The following is a 25,684-nucleotide window of genomic DNA, read 5'->3' as shown; positions in this document are numbered from 1 at the left end:
GTAGAACAGTTCTTCTCAAACTGTCTGTAATGAAGGGTGACATCTTAAAATTTCCCATCTGTTATGGACTGATATTTTCGTGAAATACAATAAAAACTAGTTATTAGAAAAATGAAATGAAAAGACTTATAAAATATAAACTCAATCTTTTATTAGATTCAGGGGTAAAACTGCTGGCTGTGAGTTTCTAAATGCTTGCTCTCAATTTCGGCATGTGTCCCAGTAGCGGACCAGGAACAGCTTGTGGTGCCTAATCCCAGCAGCACTGCTGTAGAACAAGGGACACGCCACTCCTCCATGATGTTCACACCTCAGTTCTAGAGCCATAGCGTGCGTTGGCTTTCCTTTTCATAGGACTAGTATAAGCTCACTGTAAGAACAGCACAGAAAGATACTTCCTCCTCCCCAAAGGTGACCACTGCCACATTTCTTGTGTATCTTTCCAAACAACATGTACCATTGACAGCTTTTCACATCATTGCACTCAGATCTAGCTCATCATTTCTGTTGGCTGCATAATGTACCATTGTGTGGCTGCCCTTCTAAGATCATCACCGTTACAAATAATACTGCAACAAACACTCCAGAGCTCTTTGCTCCCTTATCCAGGTGTCTCCACAGGAAAAACTCCTTACTGGGTATGTATGCTTACATTAAAAAAAATAAATATAATTCACATACCATAAAATTCACCCTTTTAAGTTGTACAATCAGGTGGTTTTTTACTATATTCACAGAGTTGTGCAGCCATCACCACTATTTAATTAATATTTTCAACATCCCCCAAAGAAACCCCATATCCATGAGCAGCCACTTTCCATTCTCCCCTTTCCCCAGGCCCTGGCAACCACTAATCTACTTTCTGTTCCGGACATTTCATATAAATGAAATCATACAATATATGACCTTTTGTATTTGGCTTTCACTTAGCATAATGTTTTCAAGGTTCTTCCACGTCGTAGCATATATCAGTACTTCATTTTGATGACTGAATAATATTCCATTGTATGGATATATCACCTTTTGTTTATCTATTCATCAGTTGATGAACATTTGGATTACTTCCACTTTTTGGCTACTATGAATCATGATGCTATGAACATTTATGTACAGATTTTTGTGTGGACATATGCTTTCAATTTTCTTGGGTATATACCTAGGAGTGAAATTGCTGGCTCATATGGTAACTCTATGTTTAAAATTTTGAGGAACTGCCAACTTGTTTTGCAAAGTGGCTCCACTATTTTACAAGCTCCTTAGCAATATATGACTTGTAGTTTCTCCACATCCTCACCACTTGTTATTACCTATTTTACTTTAGCCATCCTAGCGGGAGTGAAGTGGTATCTCATGATTTTGACTTGCATTTTGTTAATGACTAATGATGTTGAGCATCATTTCATGTGCTTATTAGCCATCTGTATATCTTCTTTGGAGAAATGGCTTTTCAAATTCTTTGCCCATTTAGTTGGGCTTTTTATTTTTGAGTTGTAAGAGTTGTTTTTTTAAAAAATTTCTTCCTCCCTCCCTCCCTCCCTCTCTCCCTCCCTCCCTTCCTCCCTCTCTCTCCCTCTCTCCCTCCCTCTCCCTCCCTCTCTCCTTCCCTCTCTGTGTTGGGTTTTTGTTGCCGCGTGCACCGACTTTCTCTAGTTAGGGCAAGTGGGGGCTACTCTTTGTTGCGGTGCATGGGCTTCTCATTGTGGTGGCTTCTCTCGTTGCGGAGCACGGGCTCTAGGCATGCGGGCTTCAGTAGTTGTGGCCCACGGGCTTAGTTGCTCTGCGGCATGTGGGATCTTCCCAGACCAGGGCTCAAACGTGTCCCCTGCATTGGCAGGCGGATTCTTAACCACTGTGCCACCAGGGAAGTCCCGTAAGAGTTCTTTATACATTGTAGATATAAATCCCTTGTCAGATATATGGTTTGAAAATAGCGTCTCCCATTTTGTGGGTTGTCTTTTTATTTTCTTGAAAGTGTCCTTTGAAGCACAGTTTTGAATTTTGATGAAGTTCAATTTATCTATCCATACTTTTTCTTTTGTGGCTTGTGCTTTCAGTGTCTAAAGAAACCATTGCTTAATCCAAAGTCATGAAAATTTATATCTGTGCTTCTTCTAAGAGTTTTATAGTTTTAGCTCTTATGTCTAGGTTTATGATCTGTTTTAATTTTTGTTTATGGTGTGAGGTAGGGGTCCGACTTCATTCTTTTGTATGTGGATATCCAGTTGTCCCAGCACCATTTGTTGAAAAGACTACTCTTTCCCCCATTGCATTGTCCTGGCACCCCGCACTTATATTTCTGATGTTGCCAAATTGTCCTCCGAAGAGGTTGCACTGGTATATAGCCCCAACCATTGGAGCTAAGTGTCTGTATCTCAGATTGGGCATCAACAGTTAGGAAAAGACTTGATGAACTGAAGCTCATCAGGGACCATCACTAGGGTCGAGTCGGGTGAGCCTGGAAGAAGAGAGTGGCATGAGAGTGTGGGGTGAAGGAAGTGGAAATGCTTCAGAGAAGAGAAAAATGCAAGGGAATATAATCTGAGCGGATGGGCCTGAGTTTAAAGACTTTTTGCCCCTTACCAGCTGTGTAGCATTGGGTAGTTATCTAATCCTCTGAATCACAGTTTCATCATCTGTTATACAAAAATGGTGATTGCTTACCTTTGTAGAGTTGTTGTGAGGAGTAAGTGTATGTAAATATCCCAGCAATAACAGTAGCTGTTGTGACTTTTCTACATGTGGTGCCTGCAGCTGAGATCATGTGATTGTGGGGGGGGGCACCACAGTGGGATAGTGTTGGAGCCATTTGGTGAGTGTGAGACTTTTAATGATGACTGATCATGTGTAGAAACTCGGATCCACTGGTACGTGTCACTGTCACCCAGAGCGAGGCGGTACTTGAAGTCTTTGCTGTGACATGTTAAGGGGAGAGAGGATGTGACTGAGATTGAATGTGACAGCAAGACAGATCCTGAGTGACAGAATGGAACAGAGTGCAGGGAGATGGGCTGCACCGGGCAAACTTGTGTGCGCCCGCCCAATAGGAGCTGCTTGGGAGTTCAGATGTCAGGACAGGTATCTGTATAGACTGTCCCCTCCTCCAGACTCCCCTCTGTGCTTCCTGAAACCTGGGAGGAAAGGAGGGCGGCTTTCCTCATGGACATGGGATTTTGATCAGAGTGTAGAACCCACGATACTAAGGAGCTGCGGCTCAAGCACCTTTGGTGTCATCACCCAAGGCTCAGGAAAAGAATTTGCTGCAAATGTGTGCAAAATGGGTGGAGTAGAAGCCGGACTGGTTTCTCCTCCTCTTGGCTTTAGTCTTCAGAGTGGCCGATAAAAGCAGAATCGAAACCTAAGCATTCCTGCCTACCCTCTGTCCCCTGGGGGAGGGAAGAGAGGAATAAACGCCACATCTCATTAAGCATTGATGAGCTCAGGCAGGCAGAGTGGGCCCACAGCCGAGGCAGGCAGGAGGCTGGGGGAGGCTGCAGGAAGGACTCCCCAGCTCACCAGGGAACATCTGTCCCAGAACTTGGAGGCCTGCTCTGCAGGAAGTGAAATAAGGGGTTAACAACAGATGTGGGGGTAACAGCTGCTTTTATTAAAATGAAATCAGAAGGGCCACAGGGACAGGAAGCTGGGTAGATGTGGGGACAAGAGAGAGACAGTGGCAGAGACAAGACGGCAGATCTATGGAAACTGCCTAGAAGAGTCAGCTCTAAGGTGCAAGAATCCTGAGGGTGAGAGAGAAAAGGGGAAGACTGCTCTTTGTACCGTATGAAGCTGAAGTAATGAGATCTTAAACACGAGTGACCCAAGGTGACTTTATATACAAGGTATAAAAGATTGGCACGAATATTAGTTTGAACAGGGAAATGGGAACTCTTTCTCTGAGCTCAAAAAGAAAGCCATGATTAAGGCTGCACAGAGTATAGGGGTAGGAGAGAATAAATAGCCTAGTGACCCGCATGTAAAACAGACTGTAAACAAGGGAATGAGATTTGAGGTTAACGGAGGGTCATCTTGCCTAGGCCGCCTTGGACGACGACCGTGTCACAATGCCACGTGGGCATTCACGAGCGCTGCCCACCCGGTGTGAGGGTGACGGGCTGGAGGGTGTGAGGCATCACAGCAGCAGAGTGGCCTGGGCTTTAGCAGGGCAGGAACACACACTGCTGATGAAGTGGGAGTGGGGACAGGGAGCCTAGCCCTGGCTTTGGGGTCTGCGAAGAGAAGGGAGGCAGCAGGAAATCAGGCTGCTGGGGCAGTGCTCACGGTATTGGGAGGGCAGCAGCGGACGCGAGAGCAATAGCTTTCTCAGGTCAAAGCGCAGAGGCCCCAGGTTCATTCCCTACCATCTGGCTGGAAAACCGTGGGGTTCTGGGACTTCAAAGCCACACAGCCAGACTCAGAGACAGGGCTCGCTTGAGCCAATTAGAGTCCCTGCCTGTGGCCAGGTAGACAAACTACCCCCAGCTGGGGAAAGGGTGAGACTCCTTGAGCCCTGCCCAGTCCTGAGCTCTGGGTGTCTGCAGGGAAGTGGAATAGTGCATTAGTGTTAAGAAAAGCATCCAGCGAGGTAAGAAAGGCTTGGGTAGTACCCACTGCCTCTGTCACTTCCGCAAGAATTTCTTGTTGAGGAGGAAGATGAGAAGGTTGACATTGACCTTGGCCTTGTTGAAGAGTTTCATGACAGCCACACCCTCGTACTGGAGCTGCAGGAGGTCCTAGGAGGGAGGGAAGGGGCAGGGAGGCAAGTTTGAGGGTTTCTCACGGTGGCCCATACAGCTAGTCTATAAAACACTAACATCTTGGAGCCTTACACAGTCATCCAGTGGCACTGGCCACTGAAGTGGGCATTGAAACCCCCTTCACAGATGAGGAAACCAAGGCCAAGAGACAGGTACAGTGACTTGACCAAATGTCAATTCAAGCAGAGCCAGGGCTTGAAATCATTTAAAAGACAAAACAGCAGAGCAAAAAGATTTGGATTTAAAATCACTGCTTCCCTGAACACCGGCTTATGACTTAGGCCGGCTTCTTAACCTTTTAGTCTCAGAGCCTATAAAATAGGGATAATGCTTGAGAGCTTCGGAGAGGATTAAATGAGGTAATGTGTAAAGTCCCTGACATGTGATAGGGCTTCAAATATTAATCCTGCTCTGACATCACCAGCCCACTCCACTCTCCTGATGCTTGGCAGTGGGGTCTGTGTCAGGGCACGGGGACAGAGAGGCTTGGGCTACACAGACCATCACCCTTCTCTTCAGGAACAGACGACATGGATTGGGTGGGGAACAGAGCTGATGTCATCCGCGGCCCAGGGAAGCCAGGCCAGGCTGCCATCTTTAGGCTAGCACCGAAAGGCCATCGGGTGTCTTGAGGGCTCATGGGAGTGTCCCCTCACCTGATAGTGAAGCTGAAATCGCTCCATGTCCACACCCAGGAACCTGGCATTTACTTCGAACTTTCCTGCCTCATCTCCAGGGGTGATGTCAAAGATCACATTTCTGAAGCTATCAAGAACAGGATTCAAAACAGGGCCCCAGTGCCTCTTTCCTGGGCCAGAGCCGCACTCTTCCACCCACTGCTGCTCATCCCAGGCAGGGCTGTGAGTCACCCAGAGCCAGGCTTCGCCTCTATCGCTCTCTTTCTCCTCCCACTTTTACCTCTGCTCACACGTCAGCTCTTTTCTCTGCCCAGCCCTAATCAACTGTTCTCTCCTGCAGGACACTTTCCCAGCATCTTCTGCCTTGGGGTGTCTAGAACTGTGCCAGACCACACCCACTGCCCTTAACTCTCTGTCTGGAAATGTCGTGTCTTCCCCATTGTTCTAGCAGCTCCTTCAAGGCAGGGACCATGCATCTCCTTCCCTCCCACCTGATGCCCAGCCCAGAGCCCCACCCCCAGGTTAGGACATGGGAAAGGTCTGACATTCTGCCCTCCAAAGACACATACTGAGAGGTGGGAAGATCTTCAATTTCCACCAGGACACCCTTCTCCAGGAGCTGGGCAGCAGTGTAATGGAGAGATGGCTGCTTCTTCCCTTTCCCAGAACTCCTGATGAAGAAAAGGCCCCAGAGAATTCATCTAACAAACCTTTCAACACCAAAGACACTAGTTCTCTCTGTGGCTGGTAGGAAGGAAATTAGACCCCGAGGAAGACTTCTCACTGGTGGAAGACGAAGGAGGGGGTTGCACTTGAACCCAAGACTTTGCGAGTGAAACTCAAAGACCAGAGTCAGGAAGGGACCATGCTGTTCTGGGGTGAGATGTCCCTATCAAAGCTGGTAAAGAGTGGGGCAAAGGTCGACATGAGCAGGAGGAGAGGTCACAGGTAAGCTTCAAAGTGTAGGAAGGGAGCACCTACTTGGAGCTGGGGGCCAGGTGGTCCAGGCAGGCCCGGATGTACTGGCTGTAGTAGTCGCCCTGCTCCTCATAAAAGGTGGTCTTAGTGCTCAGGGCCTGGAACGTGGCCTGGAGCTTCACCAGCTCTGCCTTCCGCCGCTGCCGGTGCCTGCGCTGGTTGCGGATGTCCTGTGGTTGGGGGCACCAGGGGAGGGGTGAGTTGACCCTTCCTGGCAGGAGAGCCTCAGGGTCTGATTCAGGCCCAAGAACAACTCACTGTAAGGATCGTCAGGAAGAGCAGGAAGAGGAAGATTCCAAGGTTGTTCTCCCTAGGAGGAGGGCAATCTCAAGGACCCTATCCCAAACCCGTGAAGGACGTTTCCAGGGCCTCTCCCCCATTGAGGAGTAACTGTTCCATGGCTCCTTGTTTTTTAGTGAAAGACAGTTTCAAGAATACTCCCTTTCCTGACTAATTTTGAGACCTTTCCTTCAAAAAGGACCCTTGGAGATCGCTTGCCTTCCCCTGGCTGGTGACAATTTTGGGTAGGCACTCACCGGGGAGAGGCCTGCCCTTGAGGTGCCAGCACTATGGACATGCATGCACACACACACTCTCACTCCCTCTCTCTCTCTCTTTCTCGCCCTCCCACTCCCTCCAGGCCCAGGCCGTTACCTTGGCCAGTTCGTCTACCAGCCCCTGGTAGCCGTCGCTGGCGCTGACCAAACCCAGGCCCTCGAGTCGGCACAGGTTCCGCAGGACACGCCGTTGCTTCTCTGCCAATGGCAGGAGGGAGTGGGCTGTCAGTGAGCGGTGTCGTCGCAGCGACTCTGGGGTCTGGGCTTCACAGGCCTGGCGTCGGCACATCAGCCGCTTGTGGGCTGCTTCCTGGGGGGCAGAGATGCTGAGGGGTCTAGCAGGCCCTACCATCCTGCCCCCAAGCCATGGGTCCAGAGGGGGAGGGGCGGGGTGAGGTGGCTTGTGAAGAACATCAAAGTATATAACCTCACAGATGCTGAAGGGCCTCGTGGGTCACTTAAGAGGAAGAGTGGCCAAGGGGGACCCACTAGGAGTACAGCATAAAGGATTCCGGTAGACAGTGGCTGCGACTTCCCAACAACGGAGCTTTGTTATGGCTCCAGGGTATCTGGGGTTCTCTCCCTCCTTCTGTCTTGTGTTTTGGGACAGGCCTCTACTGGTTGTCCCCCCCTGTTCTCTGGGAAGCCCCTGGCTGAGTCTGTACTCCAGCTGGCCCAACTTGCCCCTGGCCACCCACCACTCACCACCCTCTCCTGCCTCCAGGCCCTCAAGCAGCCCACTCCCTACGCTGAGCACCAGCCCTTCGGTGCTCTTCAAGGGAGCCTGCCCAGACTGCCTCTCTGCACACCCCGCAACTCCTAGCACTGACAGCAGGGGCTGGGCTCCCTGCACGGCTCACTCTTATTTCAGTGGGGAGTAGGGAGGGAGGTGGAGTCTTGGCACTCTGCAGCCTGAGGGTCTCTGGGGGCCAAGGGCAAAGGCCTCAGACCCCCAGAGCTCGCATTACTGGTGAGCACAGGTGTCTGCACGGGAAAGGCATCAGCCATGCTGGTGGGGGGCGAACGAGACAGTACCCGTGGGCCAGCCTGCCGCTCACCTGCTCTCTGGAGGCTGAGAGGGACAGGATCTCCTTGAGGGAATCCCCAGAGTGGAACTGCATGATGTCAGCCAGCATCTGCTTGGTGCTGCAGGAGGAGGGGAGCAATGGGGGAGAGGTGAGGGACAGGGGGAGGGTCTGGACATGGGGCTGGCTAGGGAGCTGAGAGTAAGTGGACCTTGCCCTGCATCATGGCTGCCAGGGATGCTCGGGTGGTAAGGAGAGAGGGTGCGATGGGGATAGGTGTTGTGAGGAGAACATAACCAGGAGGAAGACCCAGGAGGTGGGTTGATGGGTCTGTGATGCAGAACTACCATGGTTCCGAACACACTGTGCTCTCTTACACCTCTGTGTCCTCTGCCTACAATGCCTCCCACAAATGGTCTTCCTTTGAGTCCTTTGGCTGAAGGACACACTTCCTCCTCTGTGAGACCTTTCCCTACTTAGGTGTCCCTCTGAGCTCTCACGCACCTGACACCCACCTCCCTCTTGGTGGCTCTCTGATGTGTGCTCACCCCTAGCCTCGCCCCACTGTAAGGGCTTTGATGGCAGGACAGAGCTGAACACCCAGCTCACTGGTTTACCAGGTAAATGGGTGAGCAGAGGGGCTGCCTTGCTGGCAGGGGGATCAAAGTGGCAACCTGGCTCCTCTTCTGCCTGGATGACCAGCCCAGGCCTGCTGGGGGTCCTCCCTCACTTTTGCAGAACTGGGGATGAAAAGTTCCATGCCCATCTCCTGACCATCACTCGTAAGGACAGGGAATTAGAACACGAGCTCCTCCACCGACTGGCTGTGGGACTTTAGGCAAGTCACTTAATCCAAGTTTCTTTCCTCCACTGGAAGGCAGGGAAACCATCATCTATCTACCTCACCGTTTGTCCCTTAGGTTAAATGATGTATAAGAAAGCATTTGGTAAAGAGCACAACAATATGCAAACAACCGTGTTGCCAATGTCCTAACTATTCCTTTGCCTTCAGCCACAAGACAGAGCAAAAAGCTGAGGCTGCCAGAAGGAAAACAGCTGAGACTGCAGCAAGGGGAAGGCCAGTTAGGCTTCAAGGAGAACTTTCTGAAGGATAAGAGAGCCCAGGAAGAAGGTGGGATGGCCACTCCAGAGTAGCCATCTTACTGGCCTGGGGAGGTTCAGGGGGCTGAGGCTGCTCTCTCACCTCAGAAGCAGGCTCCGGGCATTGGTGTCGTCAGCATCTGTCTCTAGCCCTTCAAACTTGTTGGTCAGTGTCAGGGACACTTCTAGCTTGCTCAGATCCACATTCCCATCCGCAGCTACGTTCTCCCCTGAGGCAGGTGAGGAAGGAGAGAGGCTAGCACACTTATACACGCACAGATGGGGCCATGGTAAATAAATACACTGCTCCATGAGCCCCTCTTCCAGGAAGCTTTCCCACACTGCCCTGCGGCACCACCCTGTACCCTCAGCCCTGAGCACCAGCAGAAGGGCCGTTACCCACAGAGCTCACCCTTGCATTACTGGGGCTGTGCCTCCCCAAGCCTGGAGCTCCCGGCTGTCTCCCATCTGTCACCACCTCCACCCTGCCCTTCCACCCCTGTAAGCCAGCTTCCTTCCATTCCACAGCTCCTGAAATCCCCTCTCATCAGAGACACATTTTAAGACCCAAGACAGGCCGTATCCCTCCACGGCTCTCTCGCATGATTTAACTGGCCATTTACATGATGGTACGGGGTCCCCTACTGTCTGTCCACTTTCTCCATATCAGTCTGTCCATCCCAGGACCAGAGGGAGAGTGGGAAAGCGTGTAACCATCTTCCTGGCACACGTCCCCAACTGAACAAAAACTTGAGGGGGCACGTTCCCATGCCCTTCTCACCTGACTGCCCGCCCCTGCCTGAAGGCCCCCGCCGCCCACCCCAGCTGTCAAGGATGGCACGCACCGATGAGGTCAGGGACGGTGGGCAGCTCCCCAAGGTCCTCCAGGAGCTCGTGCAGGGGGTCGCAGTGATCAGGGGCGATCCAGTCCTGGTGTTCTAGCAACAGCTATAGGATGGAGGGAGAAAAAGAGATGCAGAGTTTGAACCAGGCCTTCCAGGACCAGCCCACCTACCCAGTGCCCCCAGGTTGCCGCCCCTCACCCTGTGCGTGTTGACCAGCTCCCCCACGGTGATGTACACCACAGGTTTGGCCAGAGCCACCATGTCTGAGTACTCATCCATCGCAAAGCGCTCTTCTGGCTCTGGCACGTGGCAGGCTCGGCAGATGAACCTCCTACCTCCAGAGGAAGATCATGTGAGAGGGTGGGGCGGGCCGGCACCCGCCACATTTCTGTTCCCATCAGCCTTCCGCTGGCCCTCTCCAGTGACTGCTCAAGCCAACTCTGACTCTCCAGTCTCGGCTCCGGCCCTTCTGTGCTGCTCTACCTTCTCTCCCAGTGGTCCCCTCAAGCCAACTTCCTTCAATAGTCCTCTTTTCTCTCCACTGGGGAGTCCTTCCAACAATCTATCCTCCAACCCACTAACCATACTCTTCACCTCTATGCCTCCCCTCCTCATGGAGTTGAGAGGGGAAGTGGTACGTGAAAGAAGATGGGAAAAGGAGGCGGGGACAGGGAGGAATAGGATGCCAGGACCCAAGACCTGAACTTGAGGTGTGTCTCCTCCAGATAGTCATTCAAGACCCGTAGGTGCTGGCTCTCCCTGGAGAAGGCCTTGCCAGCTGCAGCGTGCTGCAGGAGTTGAGCCACAGCCCCCAGGGCGTGGCGCTGGGGGGTGGCCAGGGCGCCGCCTGCTGCCATGGCCACAATGTCGAAGGCGTCGGGGGCCACTATAGCCGGGTTCAGGAAGCGGTAGTACAGGAGGTTCCCTACGACCTGAGGGCACAGGATTGTAGAAGCACCTGGGGTCCGCCTCCACAGCCCCAGCCCCGCTCTCCCAGCTCACCTGGCTGGAAGGACCACCTGGGTCAACCCCGTTATTGTACAGAAGAGTGAACAGACCCAGAGCAGGCCGGGAACTTGCTCAAGGTCACGCAGCAAGCTTGAGCAATAGCTGGGACTGGAACCCAGATCTGACAAGTCCAGGGTTGGCCACTGTTAACTTATGTCCTGGGTGTCTTTCCATCTGCTACCTGAGCCCTGCTGGTGAGCCAGGCTCAATTGACAGGGTGGAGAATATTTTCCTTCTTGGATTTTTACAGCATAGGGCTTTCTGTCCTTTTGTGTCAGTCTGGGGGTTCACAGGCACCATCGGGGCAAAGGAGAGCGCAAGAGGTGGGGGATGGGAGACAACACTTGCCTTATAGACCTCATTCTCTGTGGCGTCGGGGAACTTCTCTGCCAGAGTTGTCTTCAGGACCTTGGCCACATATCGCATCCCATACCTGGGGGCAAAGCAATAGGTGCGCTATGGCCCTGCCCACCCACCCCAGAGTGAGGGCCTGAGTGCCTGCCTCTCCTTCCCCGGGCTCAGCCACCCCAGAGCTGAGCTCAAGCACTGGCCCTCCCCTATCCACAGCCAGCTCCCTGCTGCCTTCCTCCAAACATCTCTGGGCCTTGTCCCTCCCTCCTGCCCTTATGTCAGCACCCAGGACCAGGGCCCAGTCAGCCACTAAGCTCTCACGCAGCCTCCAGCCTGGCCTGAGAGCCTCTTCTTTGGTCCCCTTTAGTCTCCCCTGGGAAACACCCCAGATCCCAATATTCATCCCGCATTCCCCACAGAGGCACCTTTAGCCTGTACCTTAGGTGTCTGACACCCACAGCCAGAATCCCATCCCAGGACAGCCTGGGAGGCTCTGAGGCTGTTATCACAGAGCATCTATGAAGGGCCTGGTCTGGGCTAGAGGCAGGGGCCGAGGGCACAATGAACTGGAGTAGAAGCATCCAGTCCTGATTCCACCACTAACCAGAGATGTCAGCTTAGGCTGTTTTGCTCCCCTTATAAGTTTGTTCCCTCATCTGAAAAATGGGAATGTTCATTCTTGTCCTCTCTATCTCATAGGGTTTTTATGAGGATCAAGTGAAATTATGTCTGTGAAAGTAATGGTAGAGTGCTATTCAAACATGCTAGACTTAATTATTATTCCTATTATGGGTGTGCCACCTACAAATTTAATTAAATACCTTTAAAAGCTATTTCCACCTCCTAGGGTGTCAGGGACAGAAGTTTACAGCTCACTGTGTACTTTCCTTTATTAGTCCTAGGACAACCTTTTCTGAATCCTAATTTTAAATCCTTAATCCAGTCCTCCAGGTTTGGGGAGCAGGGTACTGAACTCTGTGGGCTCCCCTCTGCAGCATCCCCACCTTGCCCCGTGCACCACTGAGCCCCAGAAAGGCTGGTTGGCTGAGTGATGATCTAGATGAGGCCCACCTTCTCACCGTCTTCAATCATCTGTTTTTCAAAAAATAATTATTGACTATATTTTAAGAAAGGAAAAGACTTTTATCAAGTGTTTACTGGTTTGAAGTTTTCATATTTTTGAGTTTGTGGACTGAAGAGTTTTATATTGTCCACCATTTACACTCAGACAATAATATGTCCCCATAATCACTTGAGGTTCCCTTCTCTGGCCCAGTGATGTCCTGACTGCCCACACAGACCTGCGTGCTGTATGCCAGCGCAAGTCTCTAGCCGGGGCTTTGGGCATTCTCCACCCATCTCCTGAAGCCCTTGAGCACCTCGAGACCAGTTTCCCTTCCTGCTTCCATCCTTCAGTATTGCTCTGCTCTCCCCATCGTGGCCTGGCCCTCTTGAGATCCTGTGGCTAGGCTGGTGTGCGGCTGGTGCACATACGGAATTTGGTCCACAGATGAGATGATGGCTGCAAGGAACTTATCGGTCATGGCAAGGAGGTTGCGGAGGGAGATGTCCAGTCGTCTCTGGATCTCGGGGTGGCTCAAGGCCTGCTCTGGGGTGATGTCATAGGGGAGGTGGCTATGGGCAGAGAGAGACAAGGTATCAGCCAGAAGCCCCTCCCATGGCCTCCCCTCCCTGAGGCTCTACCCCCTAAATTCATCTAACAACAAGATCTCATACATACACGCTGAGGGCAGCCCAGCATATGCTTAAGGGGATTAGGCCAGAATAAGAGAAAGGACTCGGAGAGGACTAGAGTGATGTGGGTGGAAGAAGAAAGAGATGGAGCACCCAGGGGGAGGTGGAAGAGTGTAGGAGGAAATGGAGGACCTGGAGTCTGTGGAAAGATCCTAAGGGGAACCAGAGGAGACCAGGGGCACCCTGCATATCTTTGGTAGTTGTGGTGGTGGGGAAGGCTGGGCCAGGCCTTGCAGTACCCCCATCCTATTTGCCTGCGTGCCACCCAGAGAAGCCACCAGCGCTGCCTACTCTCCTCAGCAGCTCCATTTCCCTAGTACCTATGCATCTGAGTTAATGCCTCCAATCTATAAGGCCAACTTATTTCTCCCACTATCTCATTTGCCTATTCATCTATAAATTTGAATATTCAACTATACTCCTATCAATAAGGAGTCCATATCCCAACTCCCAGTAAATCTGACATATCATTTGCAAGCACTGACATGGCAATTAAACACATTTGCATATTCATCTGTGCTCATTCTATGTTAAGCGCACCAGGTCTGGTGTCATTTACAGCAGTTCCATGTTAATTACCAGAGGGGGTCTAAAGGCTACCATATTTCATCCAATAGGGCTGGTGTCATATTTGCATAAATCAGCATGCTCATTTATATGCCACCTTCAAAGCACACTCAAGCTTCCCCAGTGAGGCCCCAGACTGAGCTGATCAAAGAGAGCTCTCCCTCTGCCCGTCTGCTCACCTGCGCTGCCCTGTCTGGGCCTCGGTCTGGTTGATCCAGCTCTTGTAGAGGTGGACAGGGTCTGTGTGGATGCTGAGCATCTTGTCCTCCAGCACATCCTGGATCACCTTGCCCAGGATCTCCCGCAGGGCACTCTGCCCCCTCCCGTTACGATAGAATCTCACCACCAGCCTCACCACCGTTGGGTTGCCTGTCACCATGTCCTGGGGCTGCTCCACCTTCGACCTATGGGTCAAGAGGTAATTGAAACTGGTCTCCTGCCTCTGTGTAAAATAGCTGCTTTTCCTTTTGAGATTTTTGGCTCTTTAAAGCCTGCTCTGCTATCCCTCCTGTTAAGGAATGTCTTGTTACCTCTGTCTCGGCCTTTGTGCTAACATGTCAGCGCATGTCCTCCCTGCACGCTGTCCCAGGAGATGGCTTGTCTCCATGGGAGGCAGAGAAAAGAGGTCTTCTGATTCCATTTCTACCTTCAAACCTCAATAAATTGTCACCTTGTAAAGGAGCCAATAGTGGCATCTCTTCACCCATTCTCTTCCCATTCCTTTGCATCTGGAAAACCTACTTGATTTCCTCCTGGAGTGCTGTCTTGAACAACTGGAGCAGGAGATAGGCCTCTCGGCGGTTGGAGGCATAGTTGTATAGACTGAAAATCACTGATTCCATGAACTTGGTGGTTTTGTTCTGTGGCATCTGAAAGATCAGCTTGGCCAGGTAGATGGGTTGAGTCTGTACGCAATGGGGGAGATAGGAATAGCGGATAATGCACCTTGAGGACTAGTGATCAGATAAAGAAAGGCTTGTGCTGATTGGAACTTGGAATAGAGAACACTGTCACACTTTCTGGGGGGTACTGGGAACATTCCAGACAAATGAACAGAGGTAGTCTCTTTCCCTGGGTACAAGGCATTAGGATTGTAGGAAAGAACACCTTACTTGCAGGTAAAGGCACAGACATGAAGGCCTCAAGGTCCCAGACCCTCAGGAGATAGTGGAGATATCTCCTTCCAAAGTCCTCTGCTCACCTGGAGCAGGTAGAAGAGGTGTTGGTAAGCTTCTAGTTTCTGCCGTTTCTCTTTGCTCAGCGACTTTAATCCCTTCTGCTTGTCTAGAACCATCATATCTGACAGCTGTTCCTTATTCTTCTTGGTCAGCTTCTTGCAGTGGGAGACCACTTCCTGCAGGGGCGGGGGAGCGTGTGATACAACCAACCCAGGCCAGCACAGAGCACAGAACATATGGTCTAGAATCAGTGCCTTGAAGAGCCAGGGCTTTCTGCTGTTCAAGGTATTCAAGGAATGAGCCAAGGGAGATAAATAGTTCTAGGGTGAGAAAGGGCCTCCTACTGCCCCGAGACTCCATCTGGCACCTCTGCTGTCACAGGGTGAGTCCCCAAAGAGAAGTGGGTTACCAGACTGAGGCACCATGTCTATTCGTTTCTGCTATTATTTCTTATTAGACTGTTGTACAGATTTGAGGTGGAGATATCACTATATCACTTCCACCCCGTCACTGCATATTTGTATGGTAATTTACAGTTTAAGGAGCTTTCATATCTATTTTTACATTTGGCCTGGTGAGGTAGGCACTCTCATTATTCCCACTTTACTAATGAGGAAACAGACCTAGAGGTTAAACAACCAGCCCGCAGTCCCATCACTAGGAATCAGCAGAGCCAGCCATTCCAATTTTATGTCCAGTGTTCTTTCTGCTATATCATGTGCCCCAACAAATTACTAGAAGGGCAGAGGACCACTGTACAAGGACCTGAGCCATGTGATAAAATCCAGACCTTTAAAAAATATTTGATTAGCAACCAGAGAATGGCCAGCATCACCTCTCCAGAGGCAGCTAGATTTGGGAGAAGGGTGGGCCAGTGGGCCCCTCACCTGCAGGGTGATCCGATTCTTCACCAGCAGGCCAATCTTGATGTCCATGAGATTGAGGTCCTGCTCCAGCTGCTGATTGGACCGGATCTTCCTGACCACCTCTTCCTGGAGCTTCAGCAGCTCTGCCTCAGCCAAGATGTCCTGGTGGCTTTGATTCAAGAGGTGGGCAAATCTGCGTACCACGCTGAGAGGGGGATGGGGCGCGCGGACTGGCGGGAAGGGAAGAGGTGCCGGGATTAAACATGCCTTCACTAGAGGCTTCCTCGCCAGCCCCCTTCCCCAGTAATCCCTCCCTCAGTGTCCATTCTGCTGGAGGCTAGCAGGTCCCCAACCCCAGTCCTTTTCTAATTAGTTCTGCCTGCAGTTGGAGGGCAGTGGGCAGCCTCCCAGCCAGTCCTGTCCCTGAGCTCCTTATCTTATAACTAGGGATGACACAAGAGCTGTCCTTCCCCTGCCTGGATTTACCCCCAACCTGGGCCTATCTCGGTGACCTCCCACACCAAAGTCAGAGCCCTAGCATCCTCTGATGATCCGTTTAGGCCCCCCTATTCTGATTCACTCCCCACTCCTGCTGGGCCAACTTACTCATCCTTCATCCCAAGTTCACTTCCACCTGTCAGCCTCCATTCAGCCCTGCCTGACCCTCACACAACCCTCCTCCGTCAGGAGTGTCTGCATCGGGGGAGCACAGATAGAAGGAATGTTCAATGGATTTTATAATATAGGGAGGTCAGAGTTAGATGGATTCTCCTGAATCTCTTTTGGAATGATATTTGAGCAAAGAGAAGCCTATGAGCTAAGCTACCGGGAATAACAACAAAATATCAACTAAGACATATAATGTTCACTATGGAACAGAAACTGTTCTAAGTGCTTTAACATACTTAAAACAACCCTGTGAGGTCAGCACACTGTAACTTACTGAGGAAATCACTCCGGCACAGAAAGGGTAAGTAAGTTGCCCTAGGTTACACAGCTAGTAAGAAATGAAGGAGTCAGATTTGGAGGATAAACAAAAGTAGGCCTGGTCCTTAAAGGCAGTCCAGTAAGGGAAGCAGACAAATAAACCACAATTCACTACAGTCTGGTTAGTGCTCTGAGAGGGGCAAGCATGGGGACCTTTGGGAAAGTGAAAGCGGGCCACCAAAGGCCACCTGCGGAGTAAAGAAAGGCTTCCGGGAGGAGGTGAGACCCAACCTGATGTCTGTGAAAAGGAGGTGAGAGGGAGTGCACTTGGCTGTTTTAGGAAGTGCTAGAAGTCCATCATGTCTGTAACACAGTGCGGAGGGCGCAGGTGCTGAGGGACAGGGCTGGGGGTCAGTGAGGTCAGAGGTGCAGGGAGAGGTTGGATCAAAGAGTCTTGGAAGCTGTGCTTAGGATACTGGACTTTATCCCCAGGGCAATGGGGTGTCGCTGACAGGTTTTCAGAAGGAGAGTGACAAGATCACGAGGTTTAATGGACTAATCTGGCTACTGTGTGGAAGACAGATCTTTGAGGATTGAAGAATGGATGAACCAATGGAAGACAGTTGATGGCATCTTGGATTCACGAGATATAGCACCTTAACTCATTTAATCCTCACAACAACCATACCTGATCATTATGTCCATTTTATAAATGATAAAATGGAGGCAATACAGAAGTTTAGTAACTTGCCTAGGGCCACAAGGCTAGTAAGTGGCAGTGCCCTGAGTGGAGCTGGGGCTAATGAAATTGGGAGACAGACCTGGGAAAAACAAGTTCTTCCAGAAAAACTATAAACTAAAGAGAAGAAAAAGAGATCAAGGATGGTCAGGGCAGTGGTATTAATGTAATAGCAAGAGAAAAAACAGAAAGGGCCAGGCTGGGGAGAGGTAAGGAGGGAAAAGCAGCTAGCTGCCCGGAAGCAGATGGCTAGAGAGGGGCCGGTGGTACCCCTGCCGGCAGGACAGGGTGGGAAGATGGACTAAGGAGGTGAAGGACATGATTCCTGAACAGTGTACTCAACCTGGAAGCCCACAGGTGTGGCCTCAGGCCCAGGAAGGAAAGGGGCCTACCTCTTCGGAAACCCACGGGCCGGAGGCAAACCTGGAGATAGACCACTAGTCCACGTCACCAAAAGGAGGGGGGCCTCCAAGGCTGGGTTTCTGGGCTTTAAGAACAGGAGCCAAGAGCAGCCTAGAAGGACCTCTTTAAGGCTTTAGAGGTATGCCCAACTACTGGGAGCCATGGGGCAGGAAGATGGAGCTCCCTCAAGCGCTCCTCCTCAAGTTCCCCAGCACTGCAGAGAGGACCCCAGGTACCTCGCCTGGCTTCCTGTGTGTTGGGCCACAGAGGGCGGGAAGTGGAGGAATCATGGGTCAGGGAAGAGGGCAAAGTGGGGGAAGGCTGGAACTCTAGGGAGAGGAGAAAGATCCTTTTCTTTCTTACTTTTTGTTTTTTTTTGCTTGTGTGGTAGCAACAGGAAGATAATCTAAGATTGGTACAGAGGTACAGACAGAACCTTGTTAGAGGGGCTTTTCCTGTGATGAGGCTATTTCTTACTGGGGTGGGGCAGGGGGGCTTTTGTTACCACCTCTGTTCCACATTCCTGCACAGACAACTTGTACCTTCCCCTTACCCGCTGTGTGGCCCCAGGAGGGATATCTAGACCTCCCTTCCTATCCCTCCCATCAAACTGGGGTATCTGCAAAGGCAGGAGCACATCTCCTCATTCCTCCACCCACCCTGGGTCCTAAGACAAGCTCAAGGTTGGGGATATCAGCTGTTGGTGAGAGAAAAAGGCTTAAGAAGGCCAGACAACTTCTCTAAGGTCCCAGTTTGTGAGCTGTGGGGTCATGTGACTTTCTACCTTGCTAACTGTTGAAAGCCAGGAAACTCGCAAAGACAGACACGTGCACAGACAGAGGAGGGAAGCCAGGCAGTTTACCTAACATCCTGTAGTCATCCCGGGCTTTCCTGGCTCGGAAAAATGCCTGGATCTTCACGATGGAGTTAACCTGCCAGGAACACAGATGGGAAAAGGGTTGCTGGCTGCCTGTGCTCTGGTCTCATGGATAAAGGTTGGATATGGGGACAGGGAGAGTGGGATGACACTCACATTCTTCTGGAAGTAGCCCAGACGCCTCCGGTATCGCCTCCGAGCTGCCCACATCCGGGCCCAAGCCTGGATCTGGGGGCAGAGACACACTGCCTCAGAGCTCCAAGCTCAGGGCCCGCCCTCCAGGCCAATCCAGCCATCTCTAGAGGTCATAGGAGGTGAGGGGACTAAAAACTGTTCTCAGAGAGTCCTTCAAGAGAGACAGGAACCCACCCAAATCATGATAGCTACCTTGATTACAGCATTCGTGTTTGCTTTTAAATACTGCAACCGTTCCAGGTAAATCTTCCGCTGCCTGTAACCCCGCCAATGAGCCTGAGATCAGAAGGGAAAAAGCGGTAACCCCAGCCGGTCCCTGTTGGCCTGACGAGCTTGTGGGAAAAGCCTCGTCCTGGGATCTCCAGGGAAGGGGCGGGGGGTGTGGGGAGGCAGGAAAGTAGAGGGGGAAGGAAGGGGAAACTGGCCCTGTTCTCAAAGAACTTCCAACTTCATGGGGAAGACCAAACGTCTGCATGTAGCCAATCATACCCTCTGCCACACTCCCTGGTCCCACACACACACACACACACACACACACTCACGCGTGCACCATGCAATCAAACATACACACTCATGCTAAGCAACACCTCCTCATAGAAACAACTGTTAAGATAAAAGCGTAAAAGATATTAATAAAGCATACATCTACTCACCAGCTTCACCACAGCATGTACCATAACCCCCCCAACATACTAATCCACCCACATAAAGACTACCCACACTCTGTCACACACTCCATGGTCTGGAGAGGCACATGGTGGCACGGGTGGAAAGTGTATGCAGGCACAGAGCTGTGTGCCCACCATCTTTGCCAATGGCCATCTGGACAGCAGGTCATTCATGCTCTCATAACTAACCCTCCTCTTTACAACTCTACCATTCAGCTCTGAACCCCAGCTCTAAGCAAATCTTCCCTCCAAGGCCCCCAGTAATTCAGCTGTCAGGCTGATGCCCCTCCCCACTGCTAGTCTGCTGCAAAGGGTCTAAATGACCATCTCCTCCATAAATCACATCCCCTTCGGTCCCTAAGACACAAATCTCATGGCTCCCTTCTGTTTTGGTCTCCTTCCTAGGGGCCTCTTCCCTTTCACCCCAAGCTTGCGTGAGATTAATTTTCCTAAAGTACCACTTAGACCATGTTTCTTCCAGCCCCAAAGTTTCCAGAAGTTCTCAACCATCTGACCCCACACTCCTATCTGTCTACTGATCCCTACTTCCTTAAGGATTTTAACCACCTCAGACATTTCACTTTCTTCTAAACATGCCTTATGATCTTCTGCCCCTGAACCTTTGTCTATGCCCACCCTCACCTCAGCCCCGTCTCTACCTACTGAAATCCAATCTTTTAGGGAACACGTTAAACATCTCCTGAGAGCTCAGGCCCTGGAGAACACTCTGCCGCTGACATTGCCATGGCTTGGTGCGTTAAGAGCATCCCCTTTCAGACAACTGTCCCTCCCAGCCCCTTCTAAAGCCAGCTCTCTTGGCCAGGCTTTCCCCTAAGACTTACACTGTCCTTCTGTTGGGAAAGGATATAAAAGAGACAGCTTGGCCCCATGATAGCAGCTGTCCATCTTGGAGCCTAGAGGCCAGGAAGCCCCAAGTCTGTGCCTTTCCTCAGCACTCCTTCCCCTCCTACTCCAGGTACTGCCTGACATGTTGTCAGTTGCTGTGGGGAAAGGCAGAGGGGTCTCCTCTCTGCTCTTACCACCTACCCACCCCCACGTGGCTGCTCCTTAAAGAGAAGGCCTCCCAATCTGGATTGGTCAGAATTCAGGACCCTGACTGGGGTCCCGGCCAGGGTCAGACCTCTCAGGAGAGATTAAAGTCTCAACACACCCAAGCTGCTTCGTTTCTGAGTCTCACTCCCCCTAGCTGGAGAGCAGGTAGCCTGGGGCTCTGGGCCCCCTCTCTCTTTCTCTGTCTCCCTGGACCCAGGCCAGAGGCGGCACAGATCCAGGATCAGTAGCAAACTCGCCTTCCGACACTGTGCCCTCTCCCGCTGTTGGCGTGGCTTTTCTGCTCCTTAGAGTTGGTGTGAAATTCCAGGCTGTGCTCAGGAGGGAGGAATCCCTATGATTTAGACCACTAAATGCTGATTATTACGGTTCTGTTTTGAATTCTGGGACCAGTGCCCCGAAATTTAACGTCTCATAATGGCTCCCACCAATAGGGTACGTACTGCACTAAGTGCTACATGTAATTTTCCTACTTTACCCTCACAATCAACATGAGGCGAGCACCACCATTATGAATGAGGAAACTGAGTGCTGGAGAGGCTTAAGTAAGGTGCCCAGAAGTAGTAGCACCAAGAGGCAAACTGCAGCCTCTTGACTCCAAAGCCTGAGTTCTCAATGACCACCACATGTCCCAGATCATAATCGAGGGCCATTGGCCAGTCTCAGTCTGTGCTTCTGTCTCCCTTGGGGTTCTCTGGTATTATCTCTGCGTCCCTACTATCACAATATCTCACATCCACTGTACTCCAGTTCCTGCGATGGGAGAGATGTGATCGCTCACCTGTGTCTCTCACACCCATCTCTCACCCTTGCCCAGTGCCAAGTGGCATCCTTCGCAGATACTGGGCATTTGGAGGTGTTCATTAAATAAAGTCTCTTAACACTGCCAACATTGCCACGAGGCCCTCCAGGTCACATCTGCCTGAGGAGCTCTGTTTGCTCAGCTCCCACTGTTCCTGGCTTGTAAAGTGCCTGGGCCCGAGGCCTCTCTTCCCAGTTGGCCTCGTGCCCCAGTTACTTGGGGGTTGGTCTCAGAGGCCACACTGGACCATCCACAGGTTGGGAGAATAAAAATGGAAAGGCTGGCTGGAGAGAAAAGGTAGAGTTCTTTCCCTAAGGGATTCCACCCCTTTTCTGTTTAACCACCACCACCTCTTCACTACTCCTTTTCTAGGCAGGAAGTCCTCCTGGGGTCTATACACTGAGGTCTCACTAAATCTTTTACTCTCCCCCTGGAGAAGCTAAAAAGCAGCTCTCATACCCTCTGGATGGTGATGATGATGACAGTAACTAGCATTTATACCATGTTCTTGCCTATCTGCCAGGTACTGTTTAGATGTACTTTAGATATTACCTCAGAACAACCCTATAAGGTGGGTGCTACAATTTCCAGATTCCTAGTTTTCAGATGAGGAAACTGGGAGAGAGTAAGTAACTTGTTGAGGTCATGCAGCTAACCTGGTGGAACGGGGATTCAAACCCAAGTAGTCTGGGCTCCAGAATCCATGCTCTTAACCACTACTGTTCAGAGGCCAAAAGATCATCCCAACTCCACTCAGCAAAAAGTAAGTAGGGAGGAAACCCTGAAGCTCAGATATGTCCAGGCCCTGAAGCCTCAGATGGCCAGAGCCTGCTACCTGGATTTTGATGATTGCTGGGAGCCAGGTCCTCAGAAAGTGGGAACGTTCAGCAAACTTCTGCCGAACCAGGAAGCCGCGGAGGCGGGCCTGGAGCCGGATAATGAAGCCCACATTGGCCTTCCAGAGCTGTTGGCGGTCGTGGGCAGCGGTGATCTTGGTGACGGCCAACTGCGGAAGTAGGAGAGAGAGCCTTTGGTGTCCTGGTGGGTGGGAGCCTCTCCCACAGGAAACTTCCCATCCATGAGGCCCCTCCTTTGCAGGGGCCCACCAACCTGGATCTCCTCCCGAGTCAGGTGGGAGGTGTTGAGGTGGCAGCCGGGGGGTCGCTCCCAGGTCCCCTGGAAGGTCTGCAGATGGAAGTAGTAGGCGGTACCATCCTTCATGTCATGTTGAACCCAGAGCGCTGTATCCCCTAAGCAGAAACCAAGTAAGCAGAGAAGGCTCAGAGGAGGCTAGAGGTGGCTGAGGCATGAAGAGAAGGGAGGGGCATGGTAAGGCCACTACCTGGGCGCCGCTTCTTTGCCATGGCATCTTCCAGGACTCGCTGGTACCCATCAGCACAGTCAGGAACCACCCATCGGAGGCCCACGGAGGGGTTCCTTAACACCCGTTCTGTCTGGGCTGCCTTGCCCTCCTTGATGGCCTGATTGATGGCGGCCACACCAAGAGCCACTAATAGGGGCATTGGGAGGAAGTGGTCAATCTTTCCCTGAGCCCCTCCCAGAGGCCCTGTCCTGTCTGTTGGGAAGGGATCCAGAGAAGAAGGACACAAAACCACTCTGCCTGATGGAAGGGACAAGGACATCCCAGGATGGACACAGATGAAAAGAAGCAGCATGCAGCTGTGCTTGGAGGAAAAGGTAGCAATCAAGGAAGGCTTCCTGGAGGAAGGCCGTGTAGGGCTGGGCTGGGGCTTGGTAAAAGGAAAGTCAGCTTGTACAGAAGCTCCAGGGCAGGATATGGTCAGAGAGCCTCAAGACAGTCTTTTAGGAGGAGAATAAAGTCCAAGAAGTGGGGGGAGTTGATGCAGTCCCTGCCTTCCAGTCACTCACAGACAGATGGACAGATGGACTCCAGACACTGAAAACTAACACCATCAGCACCCCACACCAGAAATAACACCAGTGTCTATTTGTACTGACCTTGCCTAGTTTTCCTCAAAGCCAACCCCTCTTCGCCAACTTCAAGACTAAACATTCTCTAACCAAAGCTGATTGTAGGAACCCAGACTCAAGCTACCAGTAGAAAATGGGATGGGTTTTTGACCCCCACATGGTTTCACATGCTCACATTGCAGGAGGAAAGTGTACACAGGAAGGCACAGAAGGAGGCAGTGGGTGGACTATGGGCTCTCGACTCCTGAGGATTTCCTGCCCAGCTGACTGCTAGGAAATCCATCCTACGGTCAAAGCAGCAGCCCTGTTCTCATTCTGGCCTGCCTCCCCAAAGAGGTTGAAATGGAGAAGGAGGTGACTGGGGAGGATCCCGCCGAGCCCACATCTCCTCGCCTCCCCCAACCCCTCTCCCCTCCACTCCTGCCCCCACCCCCGCCCATTTACTCCTCTGAGCTGTGTTTGTGTCCTGGTTGGCTCTAACCACTTCCTGGCGGATCTCTTCCAGCCATAGCACAGCTCCAGGATCCCCTGTCACCTGGTAAATTGAGAGAGATGGGACAAGATGAGAGCCCAGGCTGGTCTCCCCAAGCCCAGCTGCCCAGGGGAGCCAAACTGCAGGCCCACATTGGAAGCCACAGGGTAGCAGTCTCCACTCCCCTCTGCCTACCCTGCGTGGGCATGGCCTTGTGGCTCCCTTGGACAGCTGCCAGTTCACAAGGTTCTTTCCTACCCTGCTTTCAGGCCAAGCACCAACTCGGCTTGGCCACAGCACCCCCAGAACCCTCTTAAACCCTCAGCATCCACCACCCTCTCAACAGCTCACTCCCCTGCCCTTGTGCCTCAGTCATGTCCAGGGAGAGCCCACGCCGGAGGCCCTACTTACCTGCCCCTCCTCCCCATTCCCCTACGCCTCAACTTATGGCTTCTTGGGCCCATCTGACCCTGACCTCCACCCTCTCCTTCCCATTCCTCTCCACGCTCCTCTGCCGCACAAGGCAGTGGGAAGATTGCATGTGACCACGGGTCAAGTGAGCCTGTGCCTGCCACGCTGTCAGGCTTGTTCCCTCCCTTGCTTTAGCCAATCCCAACCCCAGACTCTAGTCCCTCCCAGCTCTCCTCATTAATAGAGTGAACGTTCTAAACTAACATTTTATTGAGCACTGTGTTCCAGGCAGTGTTCCAAAGCACTTTCTTATGAACTAAAACTTGCAAAGCACATAAGACAATGCTCGGGAACAGAGTTAGAACTCCATCAACCTTAGCTAGTACTCCTGTCATATTACCTCACTTAAACCCTATAACTCTGAGACAAGTTCACTATTATCACAAGCTTGTAGGTGAGGGAACTGAGGCCCAGAGAGGGTAAGTAACACGTGCAGGGTCAGGTGCCAGGATGCAACCTGGAGTTGGATGCAACCTGGACAAGGATGCAGGAGTCCTTGTCCTCAGCCACTCTCTACGCTGCTGCCTGCTCTGGATGTTACAGGTTTAAAACCCTGCCACATTCTTCAACTCACTTGGTTTTTACCCTCATTCCAGTAGGTAGGTAGGACCAGGGCATGTAATATTTTACAGATGTATAAGGAGAGCTCAGGGATGTTAGGGAATCGCTGTAAGTCACATGGTCACTGAGTGTCAGAGCAGGGAATCCAGTCTGGGTTTTCTGGCTCCCAGACCTGTGCTCTTCCCACGCACAAGGCCCCCACCATTCGCTCTGTGCTGGCAACCAGAACTCTGCCCTTCTTCCCCCAAGGCCAGATCAGAACCCCCACTGCCTCGCATCCCCAGAAGGGACAGTGTCCATCAGACTGGCTTTCCCAGGGTGCATACTGGGCACAGCTCTACCCATAGGGGATATTCTTCCTGCTCTGGTGACCAACCCAGCCAGCCCAAGCCTCACCTGGGCCTTCTGCTTTTTGGCCGCCACGAGGAGGAGATGGTACCGAGGGGCAACAGGAAGGCTGACATCGTCCAGGCCAGCCGCAGGAAGCAGAAGGGAGGAGAGGGTCTTTTCAGGGTTGTTCTGCTCCAGAGCCTCATTGATGAGGCTGACCGCAAGGACCTCTGGGAAAGAGAGATCTAGGTGGGCAGAGGGCCCAGACTTACGGCTAAGGGATGGGGCTGTCCGCATTGGGCCATCTTCCCCCAGTCCTGGACTCCACTCACGATTGGTCTCTTCCTGGATCTGGGCGTTGACCTGACTCACGGTGGCCTGAAGATCATTCCAGCTCAGGAAGGCCCCATCCATTCCACGCACCTGTTGCAGCTTCACCAGAGTATCAAAGTACCTGGCAGCAAGGTGAGCGAGAATGAGGGGGGTAGTATGTGCATCATCAGCCAGAGGTCAGGGGAAACTTCTGGACTACTTTCCTCACTTGACATCCAGGACGTCACATTCTCCTGGTTCTCGTCTCGCCTTACAGGTTG

General features: G+C 51.8%; 1 protein-coding gene across 1 annotated transcript in view; it reads right to left on the bottom strand.

The window, feature by feature from the left end:
- Window positions 1-4,197: 4,197 nt before the first annotated feature.
- The window catches only part of IQGAP3 (IQ motif containing GTPase activating protein 3), a 40,371-nt gene continuing 18,884 nt past the window's right edge, over window positions 4,198-25,684 (bottom strand). Inside the window, exons 14-38 of the mRNA XM_061185899.1 lie at window positions 25,424-25,545; window positions 25,158-25,321; window positions 23,702-23,792; window positions 22,647-22,814; window positions 22,415-22,554; window positions 22,140-22,310; window positions 18,956-19,039; window positions 18,725-18,796; window positions 18,554-18,623; window positions 15,645-15,853; window positions 14,781-14,933; window positions 14,321-14,484; window positions 13,759-13,983; window positions 12,752-12,892; window positions 11,255-11,339; window positions 10,598-10,830; window positions 10,097-10,229; window positions 9,899-10,001; window positions 9,157-9,283; window positions 7,986-8,073; window positions 7,025-7,237; window positions 6,374-6,540; window positions 5,962-6,063; window positions 5,411-5,519; window positions 4,198-4,730 (exon numbers count right to left, since the gene is read on the bottom strand). Of these exons, the coding sequence (XP_061041882.1) occupies window positions 4,617-4,730; window positions 5,411-5,519; window positions 5,962-6,063; window positions 6,374-6,540; window positions 7,025-7,237; window positions 7,986-8,073; window positions 9,157-9,283; window positions 9,899-10,001; window positions 10,097-10,229; window positions 10,598-10,830; window positions 11,255-11,339; window positions 12,752-12,892; window positions 13,759-13,983; window positions 14,321-14,484; window positions 14,781-14,933; window positions 15,645-15,853; window positions 18,554-18,623; window positions 18,725-18,796; window positions 18,956-19,039; window positions 22,140-22,310; window positions 22,415-22,554; window positions 22,647-22,814; window positions 23,702-23,792; window positions 25,158-25,321; window positions 25,424-25,545 (3,448 nt within the window). The 3' untranslated portion in view covers window positions 4,198-4,616. The remainder of the gene's footprint in view (window positions 4,731-5,410; window positions 5,520-5,961; window positions 6,064-6,373; window positions 6,541-7,024; window positions 7,238-7,985; window positions 8,074-9,156; window positions 9,284-9,898; window positions 10,002-10,096; window positions 10,230-10,597; window positions 10,831-11,254; window positions 11,340-12,751; window positions 12,893-13,758; window positions 13,984-14,320; window positions 14,485-14,780; window positions 14,934-15,644; window positions 15,854-18,553; window positions 18,624-18,724; window positions 18,797-18,955; window positions 19,040-22,139; window positions 22,311-22,414; window positions 22,555-22,646; window positions 22,815-23,701; window positions 23,793-25,157; window positions 25,322-25,423; window positions 25,546-25,684) is intronic.

The sequence above is a fragment of the Eubalaena glacialis genome, chromosome 3 (genome assembly GCF_028564815.1).
Source record: "Eubalaena glacialis isolate mEubGla1 chromosome 3, mEubGla1.1.hap2.+ XY, whole genome shotgun sequence".
Lineage (NCBI taxonomy): Eukaryota > Metazoa > Chordata > Mammalia > Artiodactyla > Balaenidae > Eubalaena > Eubalaena glacialis.
Note: the sequence above shows the minus strand (reverse complement) of the source record. Positions and strands in the feature narration are given on the sequence as shown.